The sequence below is a fragment of the Cydia fagiglandana genome, chromosome 22, assembly GCF_963556715.1.
Source record: "Cydia fagiglandana chromosome 22, ilCydFagi1.1, whole genome shotgun sequence".
NCBI lineage: Eukaryota > Metazoa > Arthropoda > Insecta > Lepidoptera > Tortricidae > Cydia > Cydia fagiglandana.
The window spans coordinates 2,132,230-2,159,928 of NC_085953.1; the positions used below are offsets into that span (position 1 = coordinate 2,132,230).

Consider the following 27,699-nt stretch of genomic DNA (forward strand, 5'->3'; position numbering starts at 1 on the left):
AGTCCATGGTTTATATTAATGTCCATGGTCAAAACTGACAACTTTCAAACAGGGATGCCAACTTAGTGGTTTTACCACTAAATTTAGGGGGAAATAAACAAGCTAGGGGTTTTTTTAGGGGCTAAATATTTTTAGTGGCTTTTTTAGGGTTTTTTTTAGAGTAGAAAAGTGCGGCAAATTTGAAAAAATGTAGGCGGGAAGGGATATCGTCTCATAGAAAATTAGAATTTCGCGCCTTTTTCTACTGACAAGACTTTTTTGATCATCTTTGACCGTCTATAACGTTCATATGTATGATCATTAAAATGTCGAACCGGTTGAAAATCATAATAATGTACAACATTATTATGATTTTCATTTTGGAAAATCTATAATAATTTATTTTATTTTTTATTTAGTGGGTTTTCCAAAATAATAGTACGTAAGTTTTTAAGTTGAGCTCAAGGGTTAAAAAAAATTGGAGTTGGCAACCCTGCTTTCAAACAAAACATTGTTTCTTCCAAAAAGTGCGGTACGAACTTTGCAAAACTATTAAATTAAACCAAAAAATGGTTACCAAAGTTGCTGTAGTGACCGGAGCAAATAAAGGAATAGGTTTTGCGATTGTCCGAGGCCTCTGTAAGAGATTTGACGGCGTCGTTTACCTTACATCCCGCGACGAAACTCGAGGTGAAAACGCTGTAATCCAACTTGGCAAAGAGGGTTTGTACCCAAAATATCACCAATTAGATATAACAAGCGTGAAAAGCGTTGAGAAGTTTCGCGATTTTATTAAGAAAGAATACGGCGGCATCGATATTTTGGTAAACAACGCGGCTATTGCGTTTAAAAACAACGCGAAAGAACCGGTAGTAGTGCAAGCCGAACAGACTTTGTTCGTGAATTATTTCAGTCTGCTGTCTACTTGCGAGATTTTATTCCCTATACTGCGCAATGGGGCTAGAGTGGTCAATATATCCAGCTCGTGCGGCCATTTGACTCAAATACCAAGTGTGGAGTTGAGGAAGAGATTTAAAGACCCTAATTTGACCATTGAGCAGTTGGGAGAGTTGATGCAGGAGTATATAGCAGCGGCTAGGAAGGGGACTCAGCTGGCGGAATGGGGCAACTCGTCATATGTGGTGTCTAAGGTTGGAGTAACAGCGCTGACCAAGATACAGCAACGAATGTACAATGATAGAGGTAAGTAAGGGTTCCTTACCGAAAGGGTAAAAACGGGACCCTATTACTAAGACTCCACTGTCTGTCTGTCTGTCTGTCACCAGGCTGTATCTCATAAACGGTGATAGCTGGACAGTTGAAATTTTCACAGATGATGTAAGTATTTCTGTTGCCACTATAAAAGCAAATACTAAAAAGTATGGAACCTGCAGTTAACACTTTGACTACCGAGAACCCGCCTGGTAGGCACTCGTAATGTTTGCTCAGATGCCGGACAACCCGCCCAGCGGGTTGTTTTGTACGCAGATATAGACGACCGGTTTCTGGGGTAGTGCGCCGTTTTTTGCCCGGTTGCGAAAGTGTTAATATGCTTTCCTGCATAATGTGTGTTTTTGACTTAATCCTTTTGGAAACTTTGCAGATTTTACTGTATTTATATTTAGGTAATAAGTAGGAAGGAAAATAATTAAATTTCACAATGCATTTTTCATTCTATGCTTAGCTAAAAACTGGAGACAGAAATTTAATAAAACACTGATTAGCGGATGAATTCTGTATTTGTATTAAGATTAAAATACAAACTGGTATTGATATGTCGCAGTTTGTATTGAATATAAGTAATATTATATCCCAATGGTTCAATAACTTAACACTAGTGTCCGACCGAAGGTTCGGTTTCGGTTTCGGCCAGTTTCGGCCAAAAAATCATGTTTCGGCCGTAGTTTCGGTTTCGGCCAAAAAACGGCCGAACCTTTCGGCCGGGCCGAAACTAACGAAATGGTACTTCGGAATAAGACCAAAAGTTGGGGAATAAGTAGGACAACAATATTAATACCTACATATTATACTGATTCATGTATAGGTACAGAATTTAATTGGTTTAGTATAAAACACAATTCCACTAATGAGGGCGCCACTGGACGGTCGACGCATCCTTAAGAGGCTGTCAATACCTACGAGTCCGGTTAATACACGACCAAATAATGTACAGCCCAATAATAGGCGTCCACTTTTTTGGATGCGTATTATTGGGTTGTACACTACTGCCCTGTTCAAAGAGTGGCTTCGTATTATTGGCACGGACCGAGCTTGTACACCCTGATAACGCTCAACCCAATAATACACGACCCAATAATACGAATCCATTTAGTGGACGCCGAATATTGGTCGCATATTATTGGCCCGTACCGATAATGTTCGACCCGGGATTGCTCAACCCAAGAATGTACAGCCCAATAATTGGCGTCCACTTTTCGCTCCACACCACAGACTATAAATATTTGACACATAGAGTGATATTCTAGGGATGGGGCGACGATTTTTAAGTTTACGATTCAGTAATGTTGCCATGCGCAAAAAATAAGCAGATAATGGTAAGGTTAAGTAGCTAACATATTATCGCACCGCACCGCGATCTTGGTGCGTCGCGCCCATAAGTAAGAGCGAGAAAGAGATATATTTTTCTTCAGCCCGCTCCAGACTATGCGCGTGAATCGCGGGCGAAGCCGCGAACGCGAGTGTGGAGTCGATTTCGCTGTCTGCGAACATCGACGCCACACTTGCGTTCGTGGCTTCGCGCCGCAATTCGCGCACGAGTGTGGAGGGGGCTTTCCAGACGGAAACAATTGTTCGATCCATGAAATGTATACTTGGTCAAGCAGATCTGGTCAGTAGAAAAAGGCGGCAAATTTGAAAAATTTAGGCGCGTAGGGATCTCTTCCCATAGAAAATTTGAATTTCGCGCCTTTTTTTATTGATAAGATTTGCAAAACCAGCTATAATTAGAATAGAATGACAGAGAAAGGTGCCTGCAATTTGCACGCACCGCGACCCTTCGCACCGGTAAGTGAGGGCGAGAAAAAGATATCTGTTTCTCGCTCTCATTCATGAGTGCGACGCACCAGGGTCGCGGTGCGGTGCGATAGTGTGTTAGCTACTTTAAATGAGTATAGTTTTCCTGGTTCTTAGGCCCCGTTCGCACGACAGCTTTTTCAACGCGCGTTAAAAAAAGCGTTTGAATGACACAAATGGATAACCATTTATGTATTCACACGACAACGGTGACGCTTTTATTCAGTGTTGTTGGATTTTAGACTTTAAGCTTTGGTCGTTAAGTCGAATTTAGAGTGCACCCAGATTCAAGCGCTTTTTTAACGCGCGTTGAAAAAGCTGTCGTGCGAATGGGGGCTTACTGACTGTCAAATTGGTTTGACCAGAGATACATATGTTTGACGAACTATAATTAAGTCTTCGTCACACAGGCGCGTTTTACGGGTGGCGCGCGAGCGGGGCGTGAGCGTTTTATATGTAAAGTAGCTATAGGTGGTCAAGCAAATCTTGTCAGTAAAAAAAGGCGTGAAATTAAAATTTTCTATGGGACGATATCCCTTCGCGCCTACATTTTTCCAATTTGCCGCCTTTTTCTACTAACAAAGAAAAGAGATATACGTTTCTCGCTCTCACTTATGGGTGCGACACTCCAAGGTCACGGTGCGGTGCGATAGTCTGTTAAGCCCCCCATTCACACTCTACCTTGTAGTTCGCCTCGTAATCCGCCTCGTTGGGTAGGATCGTGTATGGGGGTTGCGGACTACGAGCCGTCCTACAAACTCAAGTAGGATGCCATAGTACTGGTGATGGACGGCAAAACAGAGGGCCTACCGCGAACCACGTTCGACGTGTTGCCCCTCCGTCGCGCGTGTAAATTCGTACGTAAGTGTGACAGGGCAGGGGTGCTGCCTAGCACGTCCAACGTGGTTCGCGGTAGGCCCTTAGTACCGTGTGTAAGCTATTTCTTGCTCCGTAGTCCTGTGAGGCGGACTACAAAGTAGGATGGTGTGTGAGCTATATCTTACACCGTAGTCCTGCGAGGCGGACGACAAGGTAGGAGTGTGAATGAGGGGCTTTAGTTACGCGGCGCGTCCCGCTCACGCGCCGCCCGGAAAACGCGCCTGTGTGACGAAGCCTTTACAGAGAATTCTTATTAATAGTTTTTAACAGAAGTAGATCGTTGGATCTGACCTAAGTTTCTGAGTTACACACTCTCTTTTTGTATTATTTAACGAAGACTTCCTTATTCCTTCGGGACTGATCGAATCGGTCGATTTGATCAGTAATGAAATTGGCGTCAATCTCCAATTTTAGATTTATGGTGATATTAGAGCCCTCTTAATTGAATAAACGGGTATGTCCTTAAACCACGTCCAAGACCACCGGTGGACAGGCAGCAGCGTCCCTCAAATTCGGTGTACTCGACTGCGATCGCCAACCCGCCTGCCAAGCGTGGCGATTATGGCATTCACCCCCCAAAAAAGGGGGAGGCCTATGTTCAGCAGTGGACGTCTTATGGCTGAGATGACGATGATGATGATGAAATTGAATAAATGCCCCAGAACGAAAATACTAACCTCACAAATTGGTATTCTTGCGTCCGCACCTCATTTTATCGGTAATATCGGTCATTATCGGTGGTTGAATTCGGTGAGCCAAATTGGTATTTGCGTCCGCACCTCCTGATTCGATCGGGCAATTGAATCAGATTGGCGAAAAATTGACTAATCTGGATATGCCTTTAATTGACAAGAGTTTAAAGGATATCATACAAATACGACGGAATTAAAATAAAAGGCAACTTGCTTATACTGTTGTGTATTGCTATTGAATATAGTTCGTTTTTTTAGCATTAGAAAGAACTCCACAGAAGCAAGCGTGCAGTCTTTATCGGGCTCTTTAATTGTTAATAATTATTGAATTATCTAATGTAGCATGGTCAATACATATAATTTACTTCAAATTATTACCGCTGAAAGTGCCGGATTTGGAACCAGAAGCTTACTTCTGCGAAGTTCTTTCTAATGCTAAAAAAACGGACTATAGCTTGGATTGCTCATGATAAAATTAATCTTGATTGAATTTCTTTCAGATCAAAAATCAAGCCTCAACATCGCAATCCCTCAACTCAAAAAAAAGATTCCGATTGTTGACGCCAGAGATATAATTATTTCCAAAAAGCGTGCACAAATAACAGATGCACGTGAAATATTAGCTGAACTAGCTCACAAGCGCCCTCCAGACTATGCGCGTGAATCGCGGGCGAAGCCGCGAACGCGAGTGTGGAGTCTAGTTCGCTGATATGCGAAATCGACTCCAGACTCGCGTTCGCGGCTTCGCGCCGCGATTCGCGCACGAGTGTGGAGCGGGCTACAGATTAATAATATGTGTCTACAGATTAGTATAGCCGCCCGTCATACTTTTTTTTTCTATTTATTTTTAGAGCTTGTCACTGAGGTGAACATGTCGCTCCATAAAAAACTACAAATTTATACATTCTTACAACTAACTTATTCTATATACCTACTAAAGCCTTTCGTACAAGCTGCAATAGCATCCGACGAAGGAGCAGCCAGGACACTATTGCAGCCCCCAACATAGCATTATGGCTTACGCCCGTCATACTGGGTCATACTGAACAACTTTTTCTATCGGACCAACCCCGAAATCCCAAAAAAAATATTGGCCTTCCCATAGAAAACGTCGACATCCACTCGATCAAAATGTATGAAACGGCCAAAAAAGCTTAAGTGATTACGAAGTTGGTCCCATTATAAATGTCATAACTGAAAAATTTGAATTTGATTAGCCTAGTAGCCAATCAGGTAGCGGTGATTGCTAAAGGGGCTTATACATAGAACACGGACCTAATGTAAAGCGCCCTCCAGACTATGCGCGTGAATCGCGGGCGAAGCCGCGAACGCGAGTGTGGAGTCTAGTTTGCTGATATGCGAAATCGACTCCAGACTCGGCTTCGCGCCGCGATTCGCGCACGAGTGTGGAGCGGACTTAACGATGCATTTTTACAAATCGGTCGTTACAGCCGGTCGCAACGACGGACTCTAAGCCCCCATTCGCACGACAGCTTTTTCAACGCGCGTTAAAAAGCGCTTGAATCTGTCCGCACTCTAAATTCGATTTAATGACCAAGGCTTAGGTAAGTCGAAAATCTAACAACGCGTGATAAAAGACCGTAGTTCTGTAGAAAGCGACCAACTTTTTATATTTGTCAAAGTGACTTACACCCTAACTCAGTAGCTTTGGTCTCTTTCTGCATTGATAAAAAAATTGAGTTGGTCGTTTTCTGCATAACTACGGTCATTTATTTAGCGCCACCGCTGTCGTGTGAATAAATACACATGTATCTATTGGTGTCATTCAAACGCTTTTTTAACGCGCGTTGTAAAAGCGCCCGTGGGAATGGGGGCTAAAGGCGTATCCTGACCAGATCCTGACTAGTAAATTTTTCGCCAATCTGATTAAATTGCCCAATCGAATCAGGAGGTGCGGATGCAAACACCAACTTGGTTCGCCGAATTCAACCGCCGATATTGACCGATATTACCGATAAAATGAGGTGCGGACGGTTGAATACCAATTTGTGAGGACTGACGCCACACTGTGGGCACTGTGGGCTGAAATTAGGCTGTCATTGACATAGAAACCGAAGTTATTTTTATGTTTTCTTGATTGAAATCGGTTTTGCTAGGCATTGTTATAGTAACCTATGAATTTTAGACGATTAGGTATGAAAGTTGTGGAATGAGAGTTACGAATTAAAAAAAAAATCGGGGTGCACTCCTGGGGGCCGATTTTTTAAATTCGACTACTCGATTTCGTGTATTAAATTTCGTTCAATAATATCTCTACTACTAGGCATTTAAATTCTACTAATAGAATTGAAAACGAGTGGTCAATACCACTCGATTCCCAATTTCTATCGCTAGTATTTCAAAAATTAGAATTTCGCCGTTTTCCACAGATTTCCGAACGATCGAACGATCGAATTTCAAAAATAGGCCCCCTGGAGTGCCGACAGAAGTGAAAACTCAATGACTAGTCCAAAATGTCTGCAGCACTACCTATGTATAATTGACCCATCCTCCTTACTATTGAAAAACTTTAGTTCCGAAATTGCTGGCTAGTGAGCTTAAATTTGTAGCGTTAATTGTTTAAAATTCGAATAGAAATTGTAAAGTTACCTTGCAGACCTCGCATCTAAATATATTTGGTCATGATATTCTGAGTTTTCACTTTTATTAGCGATTTTATCAAGATGCAGCTTTATTGAATTATATTTGAATACCTAAAGTTAGAATGTAACTGAGATTCTCGTATTTCAGCCCGTACAAGATTAGAACATTGAGCTTTATTGCTTAAATAATATAAAAGTTCCAGTTTTAAATAATTCACCTGATTATGATACGTTATGACCTGGGGCCCGTTTCTCGAAAGCTTGTAACTTGTAATACAAGTGGACGTCCCTTTCTAACAAAAGCTGTCAAAAAGTGACATCCGCTTGTATTACAAGTTACAAGCTTTTGAGAAACGGGCCCCTGGTTATGACTAAAGTTCTTTGGTGAATAACATTGTGCGTGACACATGACGTCAGCCGTCGTCGTCGTCGTTACGCGTTATGTGTTATACTGGAGTCAGTTATGTAACGCTGCCATACATGACCCAAAAAAATTTTATTAAGCTATGAGCTTCATCACATCTGATATTTGAGTAATTCTAAGCATTTCTAGCGTGAAGTGGGGGGGAGGGTGGGGTACAAAGACGGCCGCCATCCGTCATCTTTAAAAAAAATCTACTCTGATCCTGGTGGGTACTAGGGCAAGTTTGGTATCATTTTCGTATAAACCAAAGACGTAGAATTCATTGCTGATATTTGTTTTTTCAATTTCATAGTAATTTTACAAGAAAAACGTAAAAAGGTGAAAAATTTGGTTGGAGATTTTTGCTACGCGGAGCCGAAACTACAAAAGATAGAAAGTTGAAATTTGCACACTAGATTACATTTATAAAGTGTACAAGAGATAAGAAGCGATTTTGAGAAATTCAACCCCTAAGGGGGTTAAAAAGGGGATGAAAGTTTGTATGGGGTTCAAGTTTTATTTTAAGCTAGGAATTTGAAACTTCGTAAAACGATATATTATTAAAATACAAGAAAACTAATTTCAGCGTTTTTGAAAATTCATCCCCTAAGGTGGTGAAAAAGGAGTTGAAAGTTTGTATGGATATCAAAAAAATTTTCGAACGCGGGACTTGAATCTTTGTATTTGGGGATATTATTAAAAGACAGGAAAAGTAATTTCAGCGTTTTGTAAAATTCATCCCCTAACAGGGTTAAAAAGGGGTTGAAAGTTTGAATCCATTACAAATCCGAGTAGACACACATTTCTTATTGGCTCCCAGGCTTGAAATGCTTAGAATTACTCAAGGAACATATGTGATGAAGCTCATAGCTTAATAAAAAATTTTTGGGTCAACTTTATAACTGCTTCCGCTATTACGCTGTATCGAGTTTATCATTTTTTCCCCACCTCAAAAAGTGCTCAGCGCCGCTAAAGAAGTTTTCACTTCAAAAAAATGTATGGAGCAGGAACAAAAAATCATTATTACTTAGTCAAGAAACAAAACAAACCGTAATATCTTCGCAGGTGGTTATACTACGAATTATTTGTGATTTTTTGGCATACTACATATTATTATATCCGTCACGGGTGCGGCTTTTTTTAAAATCATTAATTGTTTCTATGGGAAAAGCACAAAAACCAAAGTCAACATAATATATATTAAGATTTTTTTTGACTGAAATGGGTCTTGCCCAGTATGTTTATGCTAAGTTGTAAGTTTCAGACGATTTGAGTCGAAAATACTAGTTATGATTTTTTTTCAAACAAAATGTATTTAGCCGGTACAAAAAATCAAAATATCTCACAACAGTTGACTTTGGTTTTCGTGCTTTTTCCATAGAAACAATTAATGTTTTTTTTTTAAAAGCTGCACCCGTGACGGATATATGTAATATGCCAAAAAATCACAAATAATTCGTAGTATAACCATCTGCGAGAATATTACGGTTTGTTTTGCGTTTCTTGAGTAGGTACTTAATAATGATTTCTTGTTTCTGCAACATACATTTTTTTGAAAAAAATTCGTAACTCGACAATTTTCATTCCAAAGCGTGTAAAATTCATAGAGTCGGACCAAAAAAAGTCTGCAGCGGATTTGATAGCCCACGCAGTGCAAGTGTCATTTAAACGTCATAATTTCATAGAAGTTTGACGTTTAAAATAACACTTTCACTGCGTGGGCTATCAAATCCGCTGCAGACTTGTATAGTACGATAGCTGCCTTTTAGGACAGTAAAAAAAAAAGTGGTCGGCCAAATCCTGTGTTGGCAGGTTAATGTGTCCGACCAATTTTGTGGTACCACGTAAGAGCTACAATTTACCTCATCGAAAAATAGAATGAAACAAACGGATTATAATAGCTTAATAAGCCTGTTGACTTATGGCTTAGTCGGCCTCACCTTAGCCGGGCAGTTTTTGCAGTCCGACCACATTTATAAAGAATAATAATTTCTTTATTGAAAATATGGTTTCTTCGCAGCTTGAACTTAACTTAATAATGCTAACTGAAAAAAGTCATAAGTAAATGAGTCCATGGAGGTCTTAGAGGGCTTTAAAAAAAAAGAAAACATTCAGTTCAAATTTTATTCATAAATCTATCTACTTAATATCTAAATAACGTTTTCTAACTACCGACGTGGTTTCAGAGTAACACTTACGTTGAGATGATGTCTCACAGATGTCAAAAATAAAAAGGTTTTCATCGATTTTTGACAAGTTTTGAATCGTATATCCTACTTTTCCACTACAGATAGAATGAGGAGGCATAACTGACATTTTATCACGCCAGGTGGCGCCTCCATAGTGGAGTTGCTGTCACTGTCAAATCACATACATTGTTTCCAATAAATTGTAAACATTCTCCTTTTTTAACCGACTTCCAAATCCCAAAGGAAGAGGTTATCAATGCGGTTGTATGTTTTTTTTTCTCCACAATACTGCAATAGTGTGCGACAAATTGTGGAAATATACCTATAGGATCTCCCTTTTTTCCCAAGGACCCGATATGCATAAATCGGTGAGAAAAAGCTTTGAGTACCAAAAACTAAGGCAAATGACAAAGACCGTTTGTGTAGGCTGCAATTTAAGGAAGATAAATATTTTGGAAAGAGTAAATACACAGGTAAGCTAAGTTTTAACGAAGTAGTACATAATTTAGGGCATAATGGCTTGGCTACACATGCTGTATTCCATACGCATCATGACTTTGTGTACCTATCTGATGGGCGGGCGTATATGAAACGCCTTCTTGTACATGCAGGTGATCTAGGTATACACCAAAGCTTAGTTTTCAATCGAACACTTGTAATATAACAGGAAAAACTGCACGTGAGCCTTCCAAAATTTTAATAAATGGTAAAATACACAAGATAACCTCACATATATTAAGTGATTATCTTTGTATCAAATCAGCCTTTTTTCCATCAACTGTAGCATTTCTCCTTCGAAGCTCGGTTAGTAGAAAAAAAAATTCCCACCTTTTACCAGTGGTAACTACTGGGAATAAAAATTCCCAGTAGGTACCACCAAACCGAGTTGGTGGTAACTACTAGGATTTTTTTTTCTCAGTAGTTACCAGTGGTAAAAGGTGGGAACTAGTGGAAATAACCCTTTTATTGTTAATAATTACTGTTAATCATAATCATCTTGTTATTTCTTCGACTCGCAAAGGCGTTATGTGCCCTTCAAACCATTTTATCTTATACATTTCATCTCTTAATGTCCAGTCACAATGTGTGGCATCAAATTTGATGCAAGTGGATTCTGCCGCACACCGCCACATTGAATTTGTGAAAGCCATCCGTAACAAGCCATACGTCAACAGGTTTATTTTAGCTATTATAATCCGTTTGTTTCATTCTATTTTTCGATGAGGTAAATTGTAGCTCTCACGTGGTACCACAAAATTGGTCGGACACAGGAACCTGCCAACACAGGATTTGGCCGACCACTTTTTTTTTACTGTCCTCAAAGGCAGCTATCGTACCATACAAGTTTCATACGATTTTTCGATAAAAAATTTTTGATGATTTTTTAATAAATTTGGTCGGACTGCAAAAACTGCCAGGTTAAGGTGAGGCCGACCAAGACATACGTCAACAGGCTTATTTTAGCTATTATAATCCGTTTGTTTCATTCTATTTTTCGATGAGGTAAATTGTAGCTCTCACGTGACCCAATAAATCTGGTCGGACTGCAAAAACTGCCAGGCTAAGGTGAGGCCGACCACTTTTTTTTTACTGTCCTCAAGGTCAGGTATCCTACCATACAAGTTTCATTCTATTTTTCGATGAGGTTTTTTTTGATGAATTTTTGTCCAACGTTTTTGCCATTTGTACAAAATCTGCCAGGTTAAGCCTAGGCCGACCAAGTGCGTTGGAAGCTACTAAATGTCAGGTACCTCTACAGGTAGGGTTGCCAGATCGAAAGGCGCTATTATCGGGAAACTATTGAAAAGGGTCGCGGTGGACCAGCGCAGCATCGGCGTGGAGATTGGTGACTGCACACTTGGGCTGGTCTGAAGGAATTTGTTGGAAATAAACCGCACTTTATGTTGTACAAATGCAGGGCGTTTATTTCAATAATAAATACACTGTTTGCATGTCAGGATTTGCTTAATATTAATCAATACAATTAAATCGCGCACAACTACAGTATTCGGCAGGACGGCCATTAGGAAAAAGGAAGAGATAGCAATATTACAATTATGTATCAAGTGACATTAGCTGTCACTGTCATGCATTGCGTTTTGTTATATGCTTAGATATATTCAATACTTCCCCTTAAGCACATAACAAAAAAATTTCCCTTAATATTAATATTAGGTACAGATACACTTAAAACTATACCTTATGGATACTTATTTCTGACGTGGAGTTCATGCATAAATTCAACATGCTTACATTTGCTTAGAGGCTTGGTAAGGACATCTGCGAACATTTTTTCTGTATTTAAATATTTTATAATGATAAAATTTGTCTCTACCAAGTCTTTAATAAAGTGGTATTTTACATCTATGTGTTTTGTGCGCTTGTGACAATAAGTACACTTAAAGTTCTTCTTTGCTTTGAACTGTACTTTGGAAACAAAAGCAGTCTCAGATGAACATGTCGCTAGCTTCCTAGACTCTTCCTGCATCAGCCTGGCTCGTACAAACTCACTAGATATAGTCGATGTTAGGCAGGCTGTAGACATGTTTGAAACAAGCGAGTCAAACTCTTGAGGTAACCCGCTTAAAAGCAGTTCTGCCACTTCACTATCTTCAGTTGTTTTTCCGATATCCGCCAGTTGTTGTACTAATTTCATAGTATGATCGATATACGCGTTCATACCGGCGTGATCGGCGTAGCTGGCCTTGTGTAGTTCACGTAGCAAAACAATTCGACGATAAAGCCCTCTGTCTTCAAATATATTTCTCAGATTATCCCACGCATGCTTGGCACTCGTGCAGCTGGTAACATATTGATATAGAGATGGGTGCAGACTAAGTGCAATGCGCGCCAGCGCCCTTTGGTCGCGTGCAGCGTCCGTCACTACACCGGTCACACAGTCCCATAAACCTTCCAAAATCAATGCCATTTTGATCGCGAATTTCCAAGAATGGAAGTTTGCTTGTCCTTGTAGCTTCTCCATATGGTGCACAAAAGATGCCGAGCCCGTCGTGGGGACAGCCGAAACAGCGGGAGGCGGCGCCACGTTGGCCGCGCCGGCTCCGTCCTCCGCTGGCAAAGCATTTTCGTCAGTCATTCTTCAAAGTAGGATAGAGAGTAGTGGGCGCGATAATCCTGTCCTCCACTTGACACCAAGGTTCTAATCTGGGCGCAGAACCTATTGAAAAGGGTCGCGGTGGACCAGCGCAGCATCGGCGTGGAGATTGGTGACTGCACACTTGGGCTGGTCTGAAGGAATTTGTTGGAAATAAACCGCACTTTATGTTGTACAAATGCAGGGCGTTTATTTCAATAATAAATACACTGTTTGCATGTCAGGATTTGCTTAATATTAATCAATACAATTAAATCGCGCACAACTACAGTATTCGGCAGGACGGCCATTAGGAAAAAGGAAGAGATAGCAATATTACAATTATGTATCAAGTGACATTAGCTGTCACTGTCATGCATTGCGTTTTGTTATATGCTTAGATATATTCAATAGAAACAATATTCATTTTTCGGGATTTTGGGACTTAAGCCGGGAAAAAAAATACATTCACACTAAAGTAATTGTATTAAAAACAATGATATTTCACATTATTGGCACTACGTCAGCTCGCTCGCTCGAGGGCAGGTTGGAACATGAAATTATTGTTTTATAACGTGAAGCTGTTTTTCGGGACAGTTTACACCTTGTCGGGAATCGGGAACACATGCCAAAAATCGGGAGAATCCCGCCAAATCCCGACCATCTGGCAACCCTATCTACAGGGTAGGTATATTCTATTTTTTGATGAGGTTTGTTTCATGCAGCCGGCCACCTGACTATTATTAAACGTCAAAACTTCTATGAAATTATGACGTATAAATAACATTTGCACTAGTTGCACTGCACTGCTTATAATGCTATCAAAATCATTGCAGAATTTTCTTGGTCTAACTCTATTCATTCACCAGTCAAGCTAACATGTAGATACAGGGTCAACCAAAACAGCCAAAAACGCGAGCGCAGCGAGCCCCAAATTTTTTGTTGACAATATCGCAAGGCTGGGTATCGATCTTCACCTGGGCCTAAAAGTCTGAAGTGCCCCCGTGAGCAGTGGCGGATTTCCCATAAGGCACAGTAGGCCCGGGCCTAGGGCGGCGAAATATTAGGGGCGGCAAATTCTGACAAAAAATTCGCTGATGATAACAAGAAATACCTAATTCAAAATTAGGCCAGGCAACGAATTCATAAAAAAAGGCATAGAGAGAAATGCTTGGAATACAATTTTTGACTTCGTAACTTTGATTGAACTAGTTAGGAGGTGAACATATCAAAAGTCCCCGGCAGTAGCCCTAAGGCCGGGGGAAGGGAGGAGTTTGAGATTCCGTTTTTCGATTTTTTTCATTTATATCTCGGAAACTATGCGTTCTAACGGCATGATCATTATATAAAATCGAAGCTGATTAAATTTGCTCCAAGTTTTACTCAGTCAAGTTTTTCGATATCTTGGTGATTTCGCAGTTTAGTTCGCGCCAAAATGGCTGAAAAGCATCAGCTGATCGAGTTTAACTGTCATTTATCTACAGCGGGCTCTCCACACTTGTGCGCGAATCGCGGCGCGAAGATTGTTCACGCCTTCGCGCCTTGTTCCCCGTTTTTAGTCGGTTTTTCGGCCCTCGTCAGCGGAGCATTCTGGCTAGAATGTGGAGTCTTGCTAGCTACATTTTGCTGCATTTGTCACCCTCTTTTCACTCTCTCCTCTCATCTACTCAAAGGTTAACTGGAAGAGATCCCTCAAAGGGATAAGTTCGCCTTTGTACTTCTTGCTAATTGTATGTTATTTTTAATATGTCTTTTTGTAGAATAAAGAGTTTACTACTACTACTACTACTAATAACTAAAACTACCCAATAAACAGTTAAAATCTTTCGGGTTCCTTTCCTCGTAAGCACCGTGAATATTATTGTAGGAAATGTAATGCAAAATTACAGACGTTCAAGACCGAATATCTCAAAAACTACACAAGCTAGGTATACTTACTTACCGGTCTAAAAACTCGACTGTATCAAACTTGTAGCAAATTTAATCAGCTTTCATTTTGTATAATGATCATGTGACAAGGACGCATAGTTTCTGAGATATAAGCGAAAAACCGAAAAATGGGACCATCAAACCCCCAACCGCCTACGCTCAAGGGCCTACGAGTCCAAACAAAGTTACGAAGTTAAAAATGTGTCCCAAGCATTTCCCTCTATACCTATTTGCTGCCTGACCTAAATGTAGTCAATATGCTGGGATTGATGGGTGCTGATGCTGAGAAAGGGGGGCGGCTACGGGGCTTGGGGCCTAGGGCGGCAAAGACTGCAAATCCGCCACTGCCCGTGAGGGGAACTTTCATGTGGAGTCAAAGCCGTGCTTCAGGCTTCAGGATAAGTAGTTGAGCACAGACTCCAACCTTCGGTCGGACACTAGTTTTGTGTGAGGAGAGAGATTAAACAACGATGCTGGCGGAACCGACGCTTCTATGACGTTACAAATACAAACCCGTAACGGTTCTTGCGGCCCTCAATTTACCGGATTTTTCTTTGATTTACCGGTATTATTGATTGACATTTCGGGCTTTTACCGATCAGCATCGGTAAAACTTGGGGTTTTCCGGTAAATCCTAGGTTTTACCGTACTTCGGGCTTATGTACAATTAAACGACGCATTAACACGGCAGGTGCACTTCGCCCCCCTCATCTTGGCAATGGCCGCGTAAAGCATCATCATCAGGCCTTTTATATATTTACAGATGATTAAAATAATTAAGCAGCATCTGTGATCTAGCGACAGGACCGCTCGTGGCTATATATATATATGACACAATTTTTGAACGGCATAATCGTCCACATTTCTGTCAAGTAATACGAGGGTCCGCACCAGGGATGTTGCGAATATTCGCATCCGCATCCGCGGAACATCCGCATTATCTTCAACATCCGCATTCGCATAAAATCGATGCGGAGCATCCGCATGATGCGGATGTCGACCAATAAGTAGGTACCTAACAGGAACGTCCCTAATAGCATTTTCTTGTAGGGATTTTGTTGGGCCTTTGTTTACGTACGATTTGCTGGAGGGCCCTCGACAAAGGCCCTCCCGAAGATTCCCAACAGAGGGCCATAAGAGTAATTTTTTCGTTGGGCCTATTTAAATAAATCATACAATTATTCAACGGTGGTGGTTTTGGTTGGGCCGTGGTTGGGCCAATACACATTTGTTTGATGGTTGGTTAATTGTTATATTTGGCCGTACGATTTGCTGGAGGGCCCTCGACAAAGGCTCTCCCGAAGATTCCCAACAGAGGGCCATTAGAGTAATTTTTTTCGTTGGGCCTATTTAAATAAATCATACAATTATTCAACGGTGGTGGTTTTGGTTGGGCCGTGGTTGGGCCTATACACATTTGTTTGATGGTTGGTTAATTGTTACATTTGGCCGTATGGCTTGCTGTAGGGCCAACTGCAAAAAATTAAAAAAGGGCAATTTTTTCGTTGTGCTTGTTTGCAAATTCAACAATTACCCAACGGCAAGTCAGGTAGGTCGGTAGGTAGTCGTGCACCAGGTTGAAGGCCCAACACAGCTTGTCCCACAAAGGGCCAACATTGTAACTTTAACGTTGGGCCTTGTGGAGGATTCTTACAATTGAGAAAATGTTGGTAAAATACAAATTTTTAAATTTATGTATAAATTTTATAGTTGTAGCTATTAGATTTATAAGTTACTTGTAAAAAATATTATGATTATATCCGGAATAATCGAGAAAATAACTATAACTTCGATGTTTGGAGACAGTAACGCCATCTAGTGACGCCACAAGCAAACTCAACTGGTAGCTATTTTGATGACGTCACGCAGCCCCTGGCCTCTGTTAAAATGCTCGTGTGATATTTATTTATTTGTTTATGGTGTTACACTCTGTCAAGCCATTTCCGTCATTAGAAAAGAGCGACAAATTTAAAAAATGTAGGCGTGAAGGGTTGTCGTCCCATAGAAAATTTGAATTTCGCGACCTTTTCTAGTGACAAACTTGCTTGACCGGCTATAGTTATAAATGCGACATTTGGCCTCACTGGGCCATCGAATGATATCGTTGGTTAGCCAACGTTACTAAAATACACAAAGGCCCATTGTTGGGCTTCAGTGCCACTGCCAATGTTGGTAAATGCGATATATGTCATCATTGGGCCAAAGAATATTATCGTTGTTTAGCCACCGATACCAAAATACACACAGGCCCATTGTTGGGCATCAGTACCACAGCCAATGTTGGTAAATGCGATATTTGTGCTCACTGGGCCAACGAATGTTATCGTTGTTTAGCCACCGGTACCAAAATACACAAAGGCCCATTGTTAGGCGTCAGTGCCACAGCCAATGTTGGTAAATGCGATATTTGTCATCATTGGGCCATCGGATGATATCGTTAACTAGCCAACGTTACCAAAATACACAAAGGCCCATTGTTGGGCATCCGTGCCACAGCCAATGTTGGTAAATGCGGTATTCGTCACCATTGGGCCAACGAATGTTATCGTTGTTTAGCGAACGGTAGCAAAATACACAAAGGCCCTTTGTTGGGCATCAATGCTACTGCCAATGTTGGTAAATGCGATATTTGTCGTCATTGGGCCATCGTATGATATTGTTGATTAGCCAACGTTACCAAAATAAACAAAGGCCCATTGTTGGGCATCAGTGCCACAGCCAATGTTGGTAAATGCGATATTTGTCATCGTTGGGCCATCGGATGATATCGTTGATTAGCCAACGTTACCAAAACACACAAAGGCCCATTTTTGGGCATCAATGCTGCAGCCAATGTTGGTAAATGCGATATTTGTCGTCATTGGGCCATCGGATGATGTCGTTGATTAGCCAACGTAACCAAAATAAACAAAGGCCCGTTGTTGGGCATCAATGCTACAGCCAATGTCGGTAAATGCGATATTTGTCGTCATTGGGCCATCGGATGATATCGTTGATTAGCCAACGTTACCAAAATAAACAAAGGCCCATTGTTGGGCATCAGTGCCACAGCCAATGTTGGTAAATGCGGTATTCGTCACCATTGGGCCAACGAATGTTATCGTTGTTTAGCGAACGGTAGCAAAATACACAAAGGCCCATTGTTGGGCATCACTGCCACTGCCAATGTTGGTAAATGCGATATATGTCATCATTGGGCCAACGAATATTATCGTTGTTTAGCCAACGTTACCAAAATACACAAAGGCCCATTGCTGGGCATCTGTGCCACAGCGAATGTTGGTAAATGCGATGGTGGGCCAATACAAAATTAATGTTGGCTACGGAACGAACCTCATCCCAACGTTTTCCCTACCGTTGGCACCGTGGGCCCCAACGAAAATGCTACTAGGGGTATTAGAGACGGCACCGCTGGCGTAAGTGTAAAGGCTCCAGTACACAGTGGTCAAGGATGGTCCATGCCAAGCCATGCTTTGCAATGCGCAACAGTAGGCCTATATCACGTAGGTGTTCACACAATGGTGCATCAAAAAAAAAAATTGCAGGCTCTGATTCATATAAATCTATAATAAACTGATAAGTCTCTTCATTGCTCCACAATGATGACATTTTGTGCTATTAACATTGAATCAAGCGGTCAAAAATTCAAGAAACTAAACAAACAATGGCGACTGTGTGAACACCACAGGCCACGGTACGCCACGATTCCTTTGAAGTGTGCCAAAAAACCGACAACTCCCCGATTGCTCACCACGGCTGATACAACTGACGGCAGTCGTCCGCCATTGCATACCATAGCATAGCCCCCTGTACACAATGGCCAGGGTGTGGCATGGCCCATCCTTCACTGTGTACTGGGGCCTTTAGGTAATTTCGTCATTATATATAACGAAATCGTCTAGATCCCGAAAAACCGGCCAAGTTATTGTTTATTAAATAAAACACACCTATGTGACGTCCCACAGGTAAAGGTACCTTATGGCGGTTGGCGCTTACGCTATTATTAACGCCGCTCCAATATTATTGCGGCGCCATGCGACGTAAGCGCCAGCCGCCATAAGGTACCTTTTGCCGTGGAACGTCACCTATATTCTTGTTCAAATACTAAACGGTTCGTTTTTTTTTAAATAAAAAATACTAAATATGTAACATTTGACGTTTTTTGAGTACCAAATCTTGACATCCGCATCCGCATCCGCGGATGTGAGGCTTTAAATATCCGCATCCGCGGATGTCATAAAAAATCTGCATCCGCAACATACCTGGTTCGCATTAAGGCGACCCTCATCGCACATATATGTCTTATTGCTCGTTTTCGGGCCAAGTCTTGAAACCAGGACCTAACATTGGTTACGCGACCTCTTAAAAGGTGTTCTTCCACTCAACGCGGTGTGTTGCTAGGTCTTTCCATGAGTTGCAGTGCTTTATTGTTAAACGCAATCATATTACGCTTTACGCAGTCTTTAAAGCGGAGTAATGACGTCTTACGTTGCACTTGCCTAATAGCACTGTCCATTCGTTAAACATGCCCTAGCCGCCGCAAACGTCTCTGTTTGAGTAGCGCGGTCTCAGATTATAAGCGCGGTGATACTAGGAAGCTTAGCAAACTCCAGCGCACTTTCGTTGGTAACCAGTAACCCTGTCTTTCCATGTTATGTTTAGTATACCATACCTACCTACTCCGAAGGCAGCGCACGTGGAAGGTGTTAATTAAGTCTTCGTTCCTGATTAGCTTACGACGTCCAGGTTTCGGCCCCCTACAAGAGTATTCTCTAAAGACACAAGTTTGGTAGACAGTTATTATGGTCTTTGTCGTAAGGTGTTTGTTATTCCATACGAGTACTCTTGCATATAGCCCTTCGGTTTGCATTATAAGAATTCAGCTGTGACCCAGTTACACCTATACAAACTCTTTAGATAGAAATAGGTTTTTTTACCTTTTATTTTAGCATAGGTTTTTTTTAACGTAGTAGTTCCCTACGGTAAGTACCCTAAAAAGGGCAGCAAAATTAAGCCTACCAAAAATAAACGAAGTACTAAACACATTGGCTGCCCACCATCCTTCACCTAAAGTGTATCTCCCACGCCCCTTACAAATTTAGTGATCCCAGCATCTGACTATACATTTATTACTGAGGTCAATAAAGAGGTAACGAGCTTTCGATTCTACTGGTGATGCTCATGGGCACACAGAGAAGATTACGTGATCCCAACGGTGATGTTCAATGTTCATGGCAGCCAACGTGTTAAAAGATTAGCCTGCCAGGCTTTCCAGTTATATTAGGCTATATTGGTGTGCATATAAGTGAAACAACGACATATGTGCAACGTCTTGTAATATATTGATAATGATAGTAAATATATTTATGGAAGCATAGATTAAGTACATTTAATGTAGGCAATGACTAATGACATTCATTTATACAAATTAATAATAAAAATATCATTTAAAGTATATAATTATGGTCCTATTTTCCCGCACTAGTGCGTAAAATAGCACTTTTCGTGCGTATGTCAAAAGCTTAAAGGGCCATGTACTGTAAAACGTTGTACGATACACGTGCGAATAGGTAATTTGCAAATCGTGTGGATTTAAAACACTCCCTTCGGTCGTGTTTTAATTTATCGCCACTCGTTCGAATTTCCTCTTTTCCGCACTTGTATCGTAAATAACTATTCGCCGCCCTAGGCCCCAGGCCCTGTATAGCCGCCTCTTTCAATAGCACTTGAAAGAGGGTTCTATGAGGTTCATGTTGTTCTAACTAAACAGTGATAGTGATACGTTTCAGCACTAGAACATTATATTTTTCACCACACCTACTCGGAAAGGCTTTCTTAGCACTTCAAAAACTGATAGCAAAGTTGCATTTTATTCACATGTGAGGCAAAGTAATCAAATGCAAATTTTGAGTTGTTTTCTTATGTTCGCTGGTAGAACTGACTTTTATGATGATTTTGGATGATAAATATTTAATAGGTAACATTAATTTGGATTTGATTTTGTTTGATATTTTACATTTAATATTTGCTTCGGGTCGGTGTGGTGAAACATTTTGTGTTTCACTCGGGAGCAAATTTTGTTTAACCCTCGCGCTTTGAAACCCTCGCAACGCTCAAGATTCCATTTTTTTAACCACTCGCTACGCTATCGGTTCAATTTTGGAATCTTTCGCTTGCTCGGGTATCAATATTAGCACGAGCGATTGAACAACAACTTTGCCCCCGAGGGAAACAGATAACTGTTACTGCGGGGCGGGGGCGGGGCGGGCGCGGCGGGCGGGGGCCTCGCGAATATATAACATGTTATATGTTTACCATACCATAATATTAGAATGCTGCAAGTGTATATTTGCAAGTGTAAATATGCTTAACAAATTATTTAAAAATATTAATCAATAATTATCATGATAGTATTAAGGTTCAAATCTATGTAACGGCTCATACGAGTTAACATGTTTTGGTAATGTATTTAGGACGATCGACCACCTCGATGTAGACGAGTTGAATCTTAATACTATCACGATACGGGATACGGATTTAAAGGACATTGTTGCTTTAGCACGTGGCTAGGTATAATAGAGGTAGGTACGGGAGCTAAACCGCCCGTAGGTATAAAAGAAATAATGGTTTTTGTTAAAAGCTTAGGGTCTTAGGCGTAAAAATAAGGCATAGGTATATACTATAATAGTAGATGCAAATAATCCAATTAGCTCCAGGATGGTAGTGTAATATGTGGTTCGTATACTTCGTATGCGTGCATGTGCCTCCATCAATTGGTTGAACGAGACAGATTCGAACTGTCGACCTCCGTCTGTGGTGATGTGAAGAGCATCAAGCATGCCAAACCGAGAAATCTACCAAAACCAAACCAATCTACTAAAAGTTTGCAAAGCTCACCGTTTCTACTACTGTTTTAACATTGTTCTATTGATAAATTACTTGGCTATCGGCTACCATAGTATTTGCGGATTCCTGAATTCGACGCCACTTTTATTCTACACGTCGTGAAAAATATTGCGGCGTCGATTTTGGCGTCCTTTGTGTGACGTAACACAAAAAAAACACATACATTTTCTTCATTTTGTGTTACATTCTTTCATATTTTTGTGAATATTCCATTGTGTTACCTACACTTTTTTGCAATTCACTCGTTTACGGGTTTTACTAGTGCTGCACTCTGGCAACAGAACATTGTATTCTCTATCGCCATAATTTGTGACGTTTTCAACCAAAAGGTTAACATTGTCGGTTGTCGACGAGGCTGATTTCAAATTGAAGCTTTATGGAAATAGCGCCTTATTGACAACAGATAATAAGAACCCATTTGGTTGAAAATGATACATTTGTCCCTATTAACATAATTTAGCCATAATTTCATGAAAGCATTTTTCAGCTTTAGATGTGCATATGCAGTCATGCACATCTAAAGCTGTAAAATACAGACTTATAATTCGAAATGTAATAAGTGACTTAGGAACATATTCCGATTGATCAAACTTTAATTATTCTATGTGCGGCAATTAGCACTGTACGTAAATACATACCTATTTCGAAAATTTAACCGGCCATATGTAAGTACTTACTGCAACTACAAAACGTTGTGCGAATAGTTAAGGTGATTCGCTTTCCATACAAAAAACAATTGCGTTATATTTTAAGTAATTACACACTATTAGGTACTTATGTAATTGTTTTTTTTTTGTATGGAAAGCGAACCACCTTAATTGCCAACGAGAGGCGATAAATTGAAACACGATCTATAGGTCAGGAAATGAATGCTCAAAAAACGTTGTAGAGGGAAATGCTAGGAACACAGTTTTTGACTCCGTAACTTTGTTTGGACTATAACTAGTCTACCCCCCAGTACCGGGGCTACAGCCGGGGACTTTTGATATGTTCACCTCCTAACTAGTCCAAACAAAGTTACGTAGTCAAAAATTGTGTTCCTAGCATTTCCCTCTATAACTTCTTATTGCTTGGCCTACTAAGGGAGTTCTACTTTTCGAACATGTATGTTTGGGACTGCTTCTAACTCGACCTAGCAGAGATACTATTTTCTTGCGCATGATTGCCAGAAAACTTCTAGCTTCGCAAAACATGCCAGATGCACTACATCTACGAGGTAAGCCCAACAGCATTCTGAATGCATTGTTATACTGCACTTTTAATGCATCGTAGGCTCGCTTCGTATAGTTAACCCACAGGCCACTCGAGTAAAAGGAATGGCAATATGCTCTAAAGAGCGTTGTACCTTGACATTACTGATATTATTAACATAAAAGGTTTACATTTGCTCCATGTGAAGCTGTTGGAGGAAAGAAAATAATAAAACTCATGAACTTTCCTTTTCAATATCTTACTGACAGGTGAATAGGTTCTAAAAATGTAGTGCAATTTCCTTTACCTTCGTATTGTCACGGATACGTCCGAACGTCTCATATATGCTACTTGTATTTCAGTCAATACAAACAGTACTGAGGCGAGGTTGACTAAAGTAGCTTTTATACCTAACTATTCGTATCTTCCCCTGCAATTGGCGACTCACACGAAGACGTCAGTCGCCCGAGGCGCGCGACGCACGTCCGGCGCCGGCGACTCAGCAGAGACTCATTCTGGCTGCTTGTATCAGCTCCTGAAATTTGAGAATAATTATATTTAGAATATTTGTTTAAAATGATTTTATCAGTGCAACATGAACTTTAATTCACTTTCATAACTTTCCTGGCTTATTTTATATAGGCCCTACATACATAGATGTCGCTAGAAATAGGTACGTAACTTTTCTGAAAACCTAAATGTTAAATGTTTTAAAATTATGCCTGCTTATATGACCTTGTATTATCGTAGTTTATATAAACTGATATGTCGTTTTTACAAACACTCCCTCAGTGGACTTGTTGTACAAAGTAGCAACAAAGGTCTTTCAAATTCTGAAAGTGTCATTACGGGATTGTCCATATGAGTATGACACCAACGAAACGGCCAAGCCGTACTGTTTGACCAAGATGTTGGCTTTATACTGTTAGAGCTTATAAAGTTAGGAATGACAGAGTAAAAGTCTTGGTACCTACTACGGGATCTCATAACTTTTTTAGTGTAAAAGCTTTATGCAACTAGTCTTGACAACACTTTACATTAAATGTTTTCGTGGGTTGTTCTAACCTCAAAAGTAGTAAGGTTGTCTGGAAGAGATCGCTTTTTAGCGATAAGACCGCCTGTTGTTTAATCTCTTCTTCCTGTATTATTTGTATTGTTTTCTGTAATGAGGTGTGCAATAAAGAGTATTTGAATTGTATTGTAGTATACTGTAATTGAGGTAATCTGAAAAAAAAACCGGCCAAGTGCGAGTCGGGCTCGCGTTCCAAGGGTTCCGTATATTACACAATTTTTAACAATCAGTGCCGGATTAAGATATTTTGATGCTTTAAGCATTTCTAGACCATGGTGCCCCCTCTCCCTAGGGTCATCAAGATTACATTGATTTTTTTTGGTAAATTGAGAGAAGTTCAATGCCGCATTACAGCTGAGAATGGAAATCAGTCACATCATTTTATCACGAAAATTGACAGTGCCGTTGCAGTAATGTTGCAACAGATTACCTAATACTGCTGCAGTCGCCACCCGAATGTCACCTTTATCATATCTAAGAAAGTGATTGAAACGCGAGCGAAGCGAGCGCGAAAATTTTTCGATATAAAAACGCAATATGATAGACAGTTGTACATTTTTACTTTTAGTATGGAAATCAGTCACATCATTTTATCACGGAAGTTTTAATCATTTTTTATCATTTTATTTGCGATAAAAAAGGTTATATACAAGTTGTTTCTGTAAAATTATACATTTTTAAGTCCCATCTTTCTTAACTGACTATGCAGCATGCAAATTTTAGTGTAATATATACCTAACTTAACCTACTTAAACTAGTTTAATACAAATTAATTATCAACAACAATAGAAATAAAAATACACTGTCAATTATGAAATAATAATATATCATGTATCTATCTCAAACAAAACCACTTCAATTAACATAATTTAAAAACTAGATTGTTGATTTACAAGGTATTCATTAATAGAATAAAATGTCGAAGACAGCAGCCATTGAAAAAGTGCTCTTTTAAATTTACTATTGGGCAATTCTCTTATGTTGTTGGGTAACTTATTAAATATATTGACACACATAGCATAACAATTTTTCTTAAAAGTGGCAGTTCTTTGCATTTTATTTATGACCAGCCTGTTAGTGTTCCTAGTATTTCTTAGGAATACTTCGTTGGCTGTTTTAAACAGGTCTATATTTAACTTAACTAAGTTGACAGTACTTTGCAACAGAGTAATGTTGCTGCAGTCGTCACCCGAATGTCACCTTTGTCATACCTTAGAAAGTTATTGAAAAGGCGAGCGAAGCGAGCGCGAAAATGTTTCGATATAAAAAACGCAATTTTACTTTTAGGCCGAACCAGGCCCGAATCCTGGCATTTTGGTGCTCCCCCCTGAACGTGGTGCCCTAAGCACGTGCTTGTTTTGCTTATTGGTTAATCCGGCACTGTTAACAATGTATTTTTTATGTGAAACGTGAGTGAAATGTAACACTTTAAACTCTCGCGTTTTGTACATATATTTAATTACACAAACGGGTCTACCGCGTTTGGACGCGCGTTTGGTTGGCGTTTGTGGGTTTGTTGGGACGTCAGTCTTTCCGTGACCACAGCTAGTGCAACTCAGCTGAAACGTCGGAATTAAAGGTAAAAACAATGAAATTATATCGCGGTAGACCCGTTTGTGTAATTAAATATGTGATTGAAATCTCTTTAAAAAATCCGTAGGGGTCGGATCTAAAACTGTAATTAAGTCCGACTCACGCTTGACTGTACATTTATAATAGGTTTTCCTGTCATCTATAGCTATAGACCTATTTTATGTATTTTTTTCAAAATTTTAGACTTAGTAGTTTCGGAGATAAAGGGGGGGGGGGGGGAATGGTCATTTTTTGCCTATTTTCTTGAATAACTTCTAAACTGTTTATTCGAAAATTATAAAAAAAATATATTTGAGATCCTTACAATAAGCTCTTTAATTTGATATGTAACATGATATAATTTGAAAATTTTTTTTTTAATTTTTTCATTTACCCCCCAAAAGTGGCCCCCATGTTTAAAATTAATTTGTTTACGTTACATGTCCATATTTGGGTCACAAACTTACATATGTGTACCAAATTTCAACTTGATTGGTCCAGTAGTTCCGGAGAAAATCGGCTGTGACAGACGGACAGACAGACAGACAGACAGACAGACAGACTGACAGACAGACGCATGAGTGATCCTATAAGGGTTCCGTTTTTTCCTTTTGAGGTACGGAACCCTAAAAAGGACTATAATTATTAAAATCATTTAAATTAATTAAGGTAAATGTGTGGAAGACTGTCAGGTAAGACGACAAGCTCTTTCAATCCTTCAACTCTTGCACTTGTGCATTCTCTACTTACAGAAGTTTTGTAGAGCAGAATAAGCGAATCCATGTAGATGTAGTGTAGGGACGCTCGGCAGGAAGCAGGTGGGCTGTCGATCACGTGTTGCGTTCATTCAGCCCAATTCCCTAGAGTTGGAGCTGCAGCTAGGTTACTGTCCCGGCGGCATTAAGTGCCACACCATTCTCCTCGAATCTTCTTGTTTTCCTGCAGAACAGAAGAACATCTTTAAGTTCGTTTTCTTTCAGTGTGTCTTTACCGAATGTATTATATCGCGGTGCCGCATACATGAATTACATGATAAGTTCGCCTTTGTACTAATGATGTGTGTTCTTTCATGTTTTATGTTTCTTTTTGTACAAGGACTATACCAAACAAATTTAAGAATATCCACAGATGGCTCAAAAACAAATGAAGGGACCGGATGTGGTGTCTTCTCGGAGGACCTGAACATATACATCTCAAAACCCCTGGGTTACACTGGGAACACAATACGGGATTCCAAGCTGAATGTGTAGGAATAATGGAAGCTTGCAAAGCGATAAAAAGACGAGAAGTAAAACAAGAAAATATACTAATACTGTCAGACAGTAAATCAGTACTGCAAGCACTAGGTAGCTACAAACTTACATCGGAACTCATACTTGAATGACATCGAGGCCTCACTGAAGTGAGCAAAGAAGGCAACAAAGTAACAGTATAATGGATAAAGGGGCATAGTGGATCAAGAGGAAACGATGCAGCGGATGAACTGGCCAGGAAAGGTTCAGAAACCAGCTTCACAATAAGTTGTTGTTGTCCTAAGGCACCCCAGAGGTGCAAAGGGCCTTCACAAGCTCGCGCCACGCCTTCCTATCTTCAGCGACCACTCTGGCCTCGCTCCAGCTCAACCCGACCGCTCGTAGTTCATTTGTGACGGACTGCTGCCAAGAGTGTCACAATAAGTACTGGACTAAAATGAACACCTGTAGGCAGACCAAAGAACAAAACTACAAGCTTACACCAAAATATTACTAAAAACACCCAGACACGTTTTACGATTACAGTGAGTTTTTTAATATTCCACTAGTAATTTAATAATTAATACAGGCGTGACATTTGTATAGTACCGATATAAATTACATTCTCATTGTTAATAATAATTTCGATATATTGCAAATTTTAACGATTAATTTTATTTATATAATTTGGATTATGTTTACAGGCATATGCACATAGAATACTAGACCAATACTAGTACTTATATGGAAAAAAAGACATGTAACAAATTGTTATCAATAAATTTTTTATTTCATTTCATTTCATTCATTTCATTTCATTTCACACCAACTACGCAAAATAGTAGGATTAATCACAGGTCATAACAGACTAATCCAGCGGTCGGCAACCTTTTAGCAGCCAAGGACCAAATAGTAGTTACCGAAG

General features: G+C 40.1%; 1 protein-coding gene across 1 annotated transcript in view; it reads left to right on the top strand.

Annotated features, from left to right (window-relative positions):
* The first annotated feature begins 481 nt into the window (after positions 1-481).
* LOC134675578 (carbonyl reductase [NADPH] 1-like) overlaps positions 482-27,699 on the top strand; it is a 37,006-nt gene continuing 9,788 nt past the window's right edge. The window contains exon 1 of the mRNA XM_063533879.1: positions 482-1,182. Coding sequence (XP_063389949.1) covers positions 549-1,182 — 634 coding nt within the window. The 5' untranslated portion in view covers positions 482-548. The remainder of the gene's footprint in view (positions 1,183-27,699) is intronic.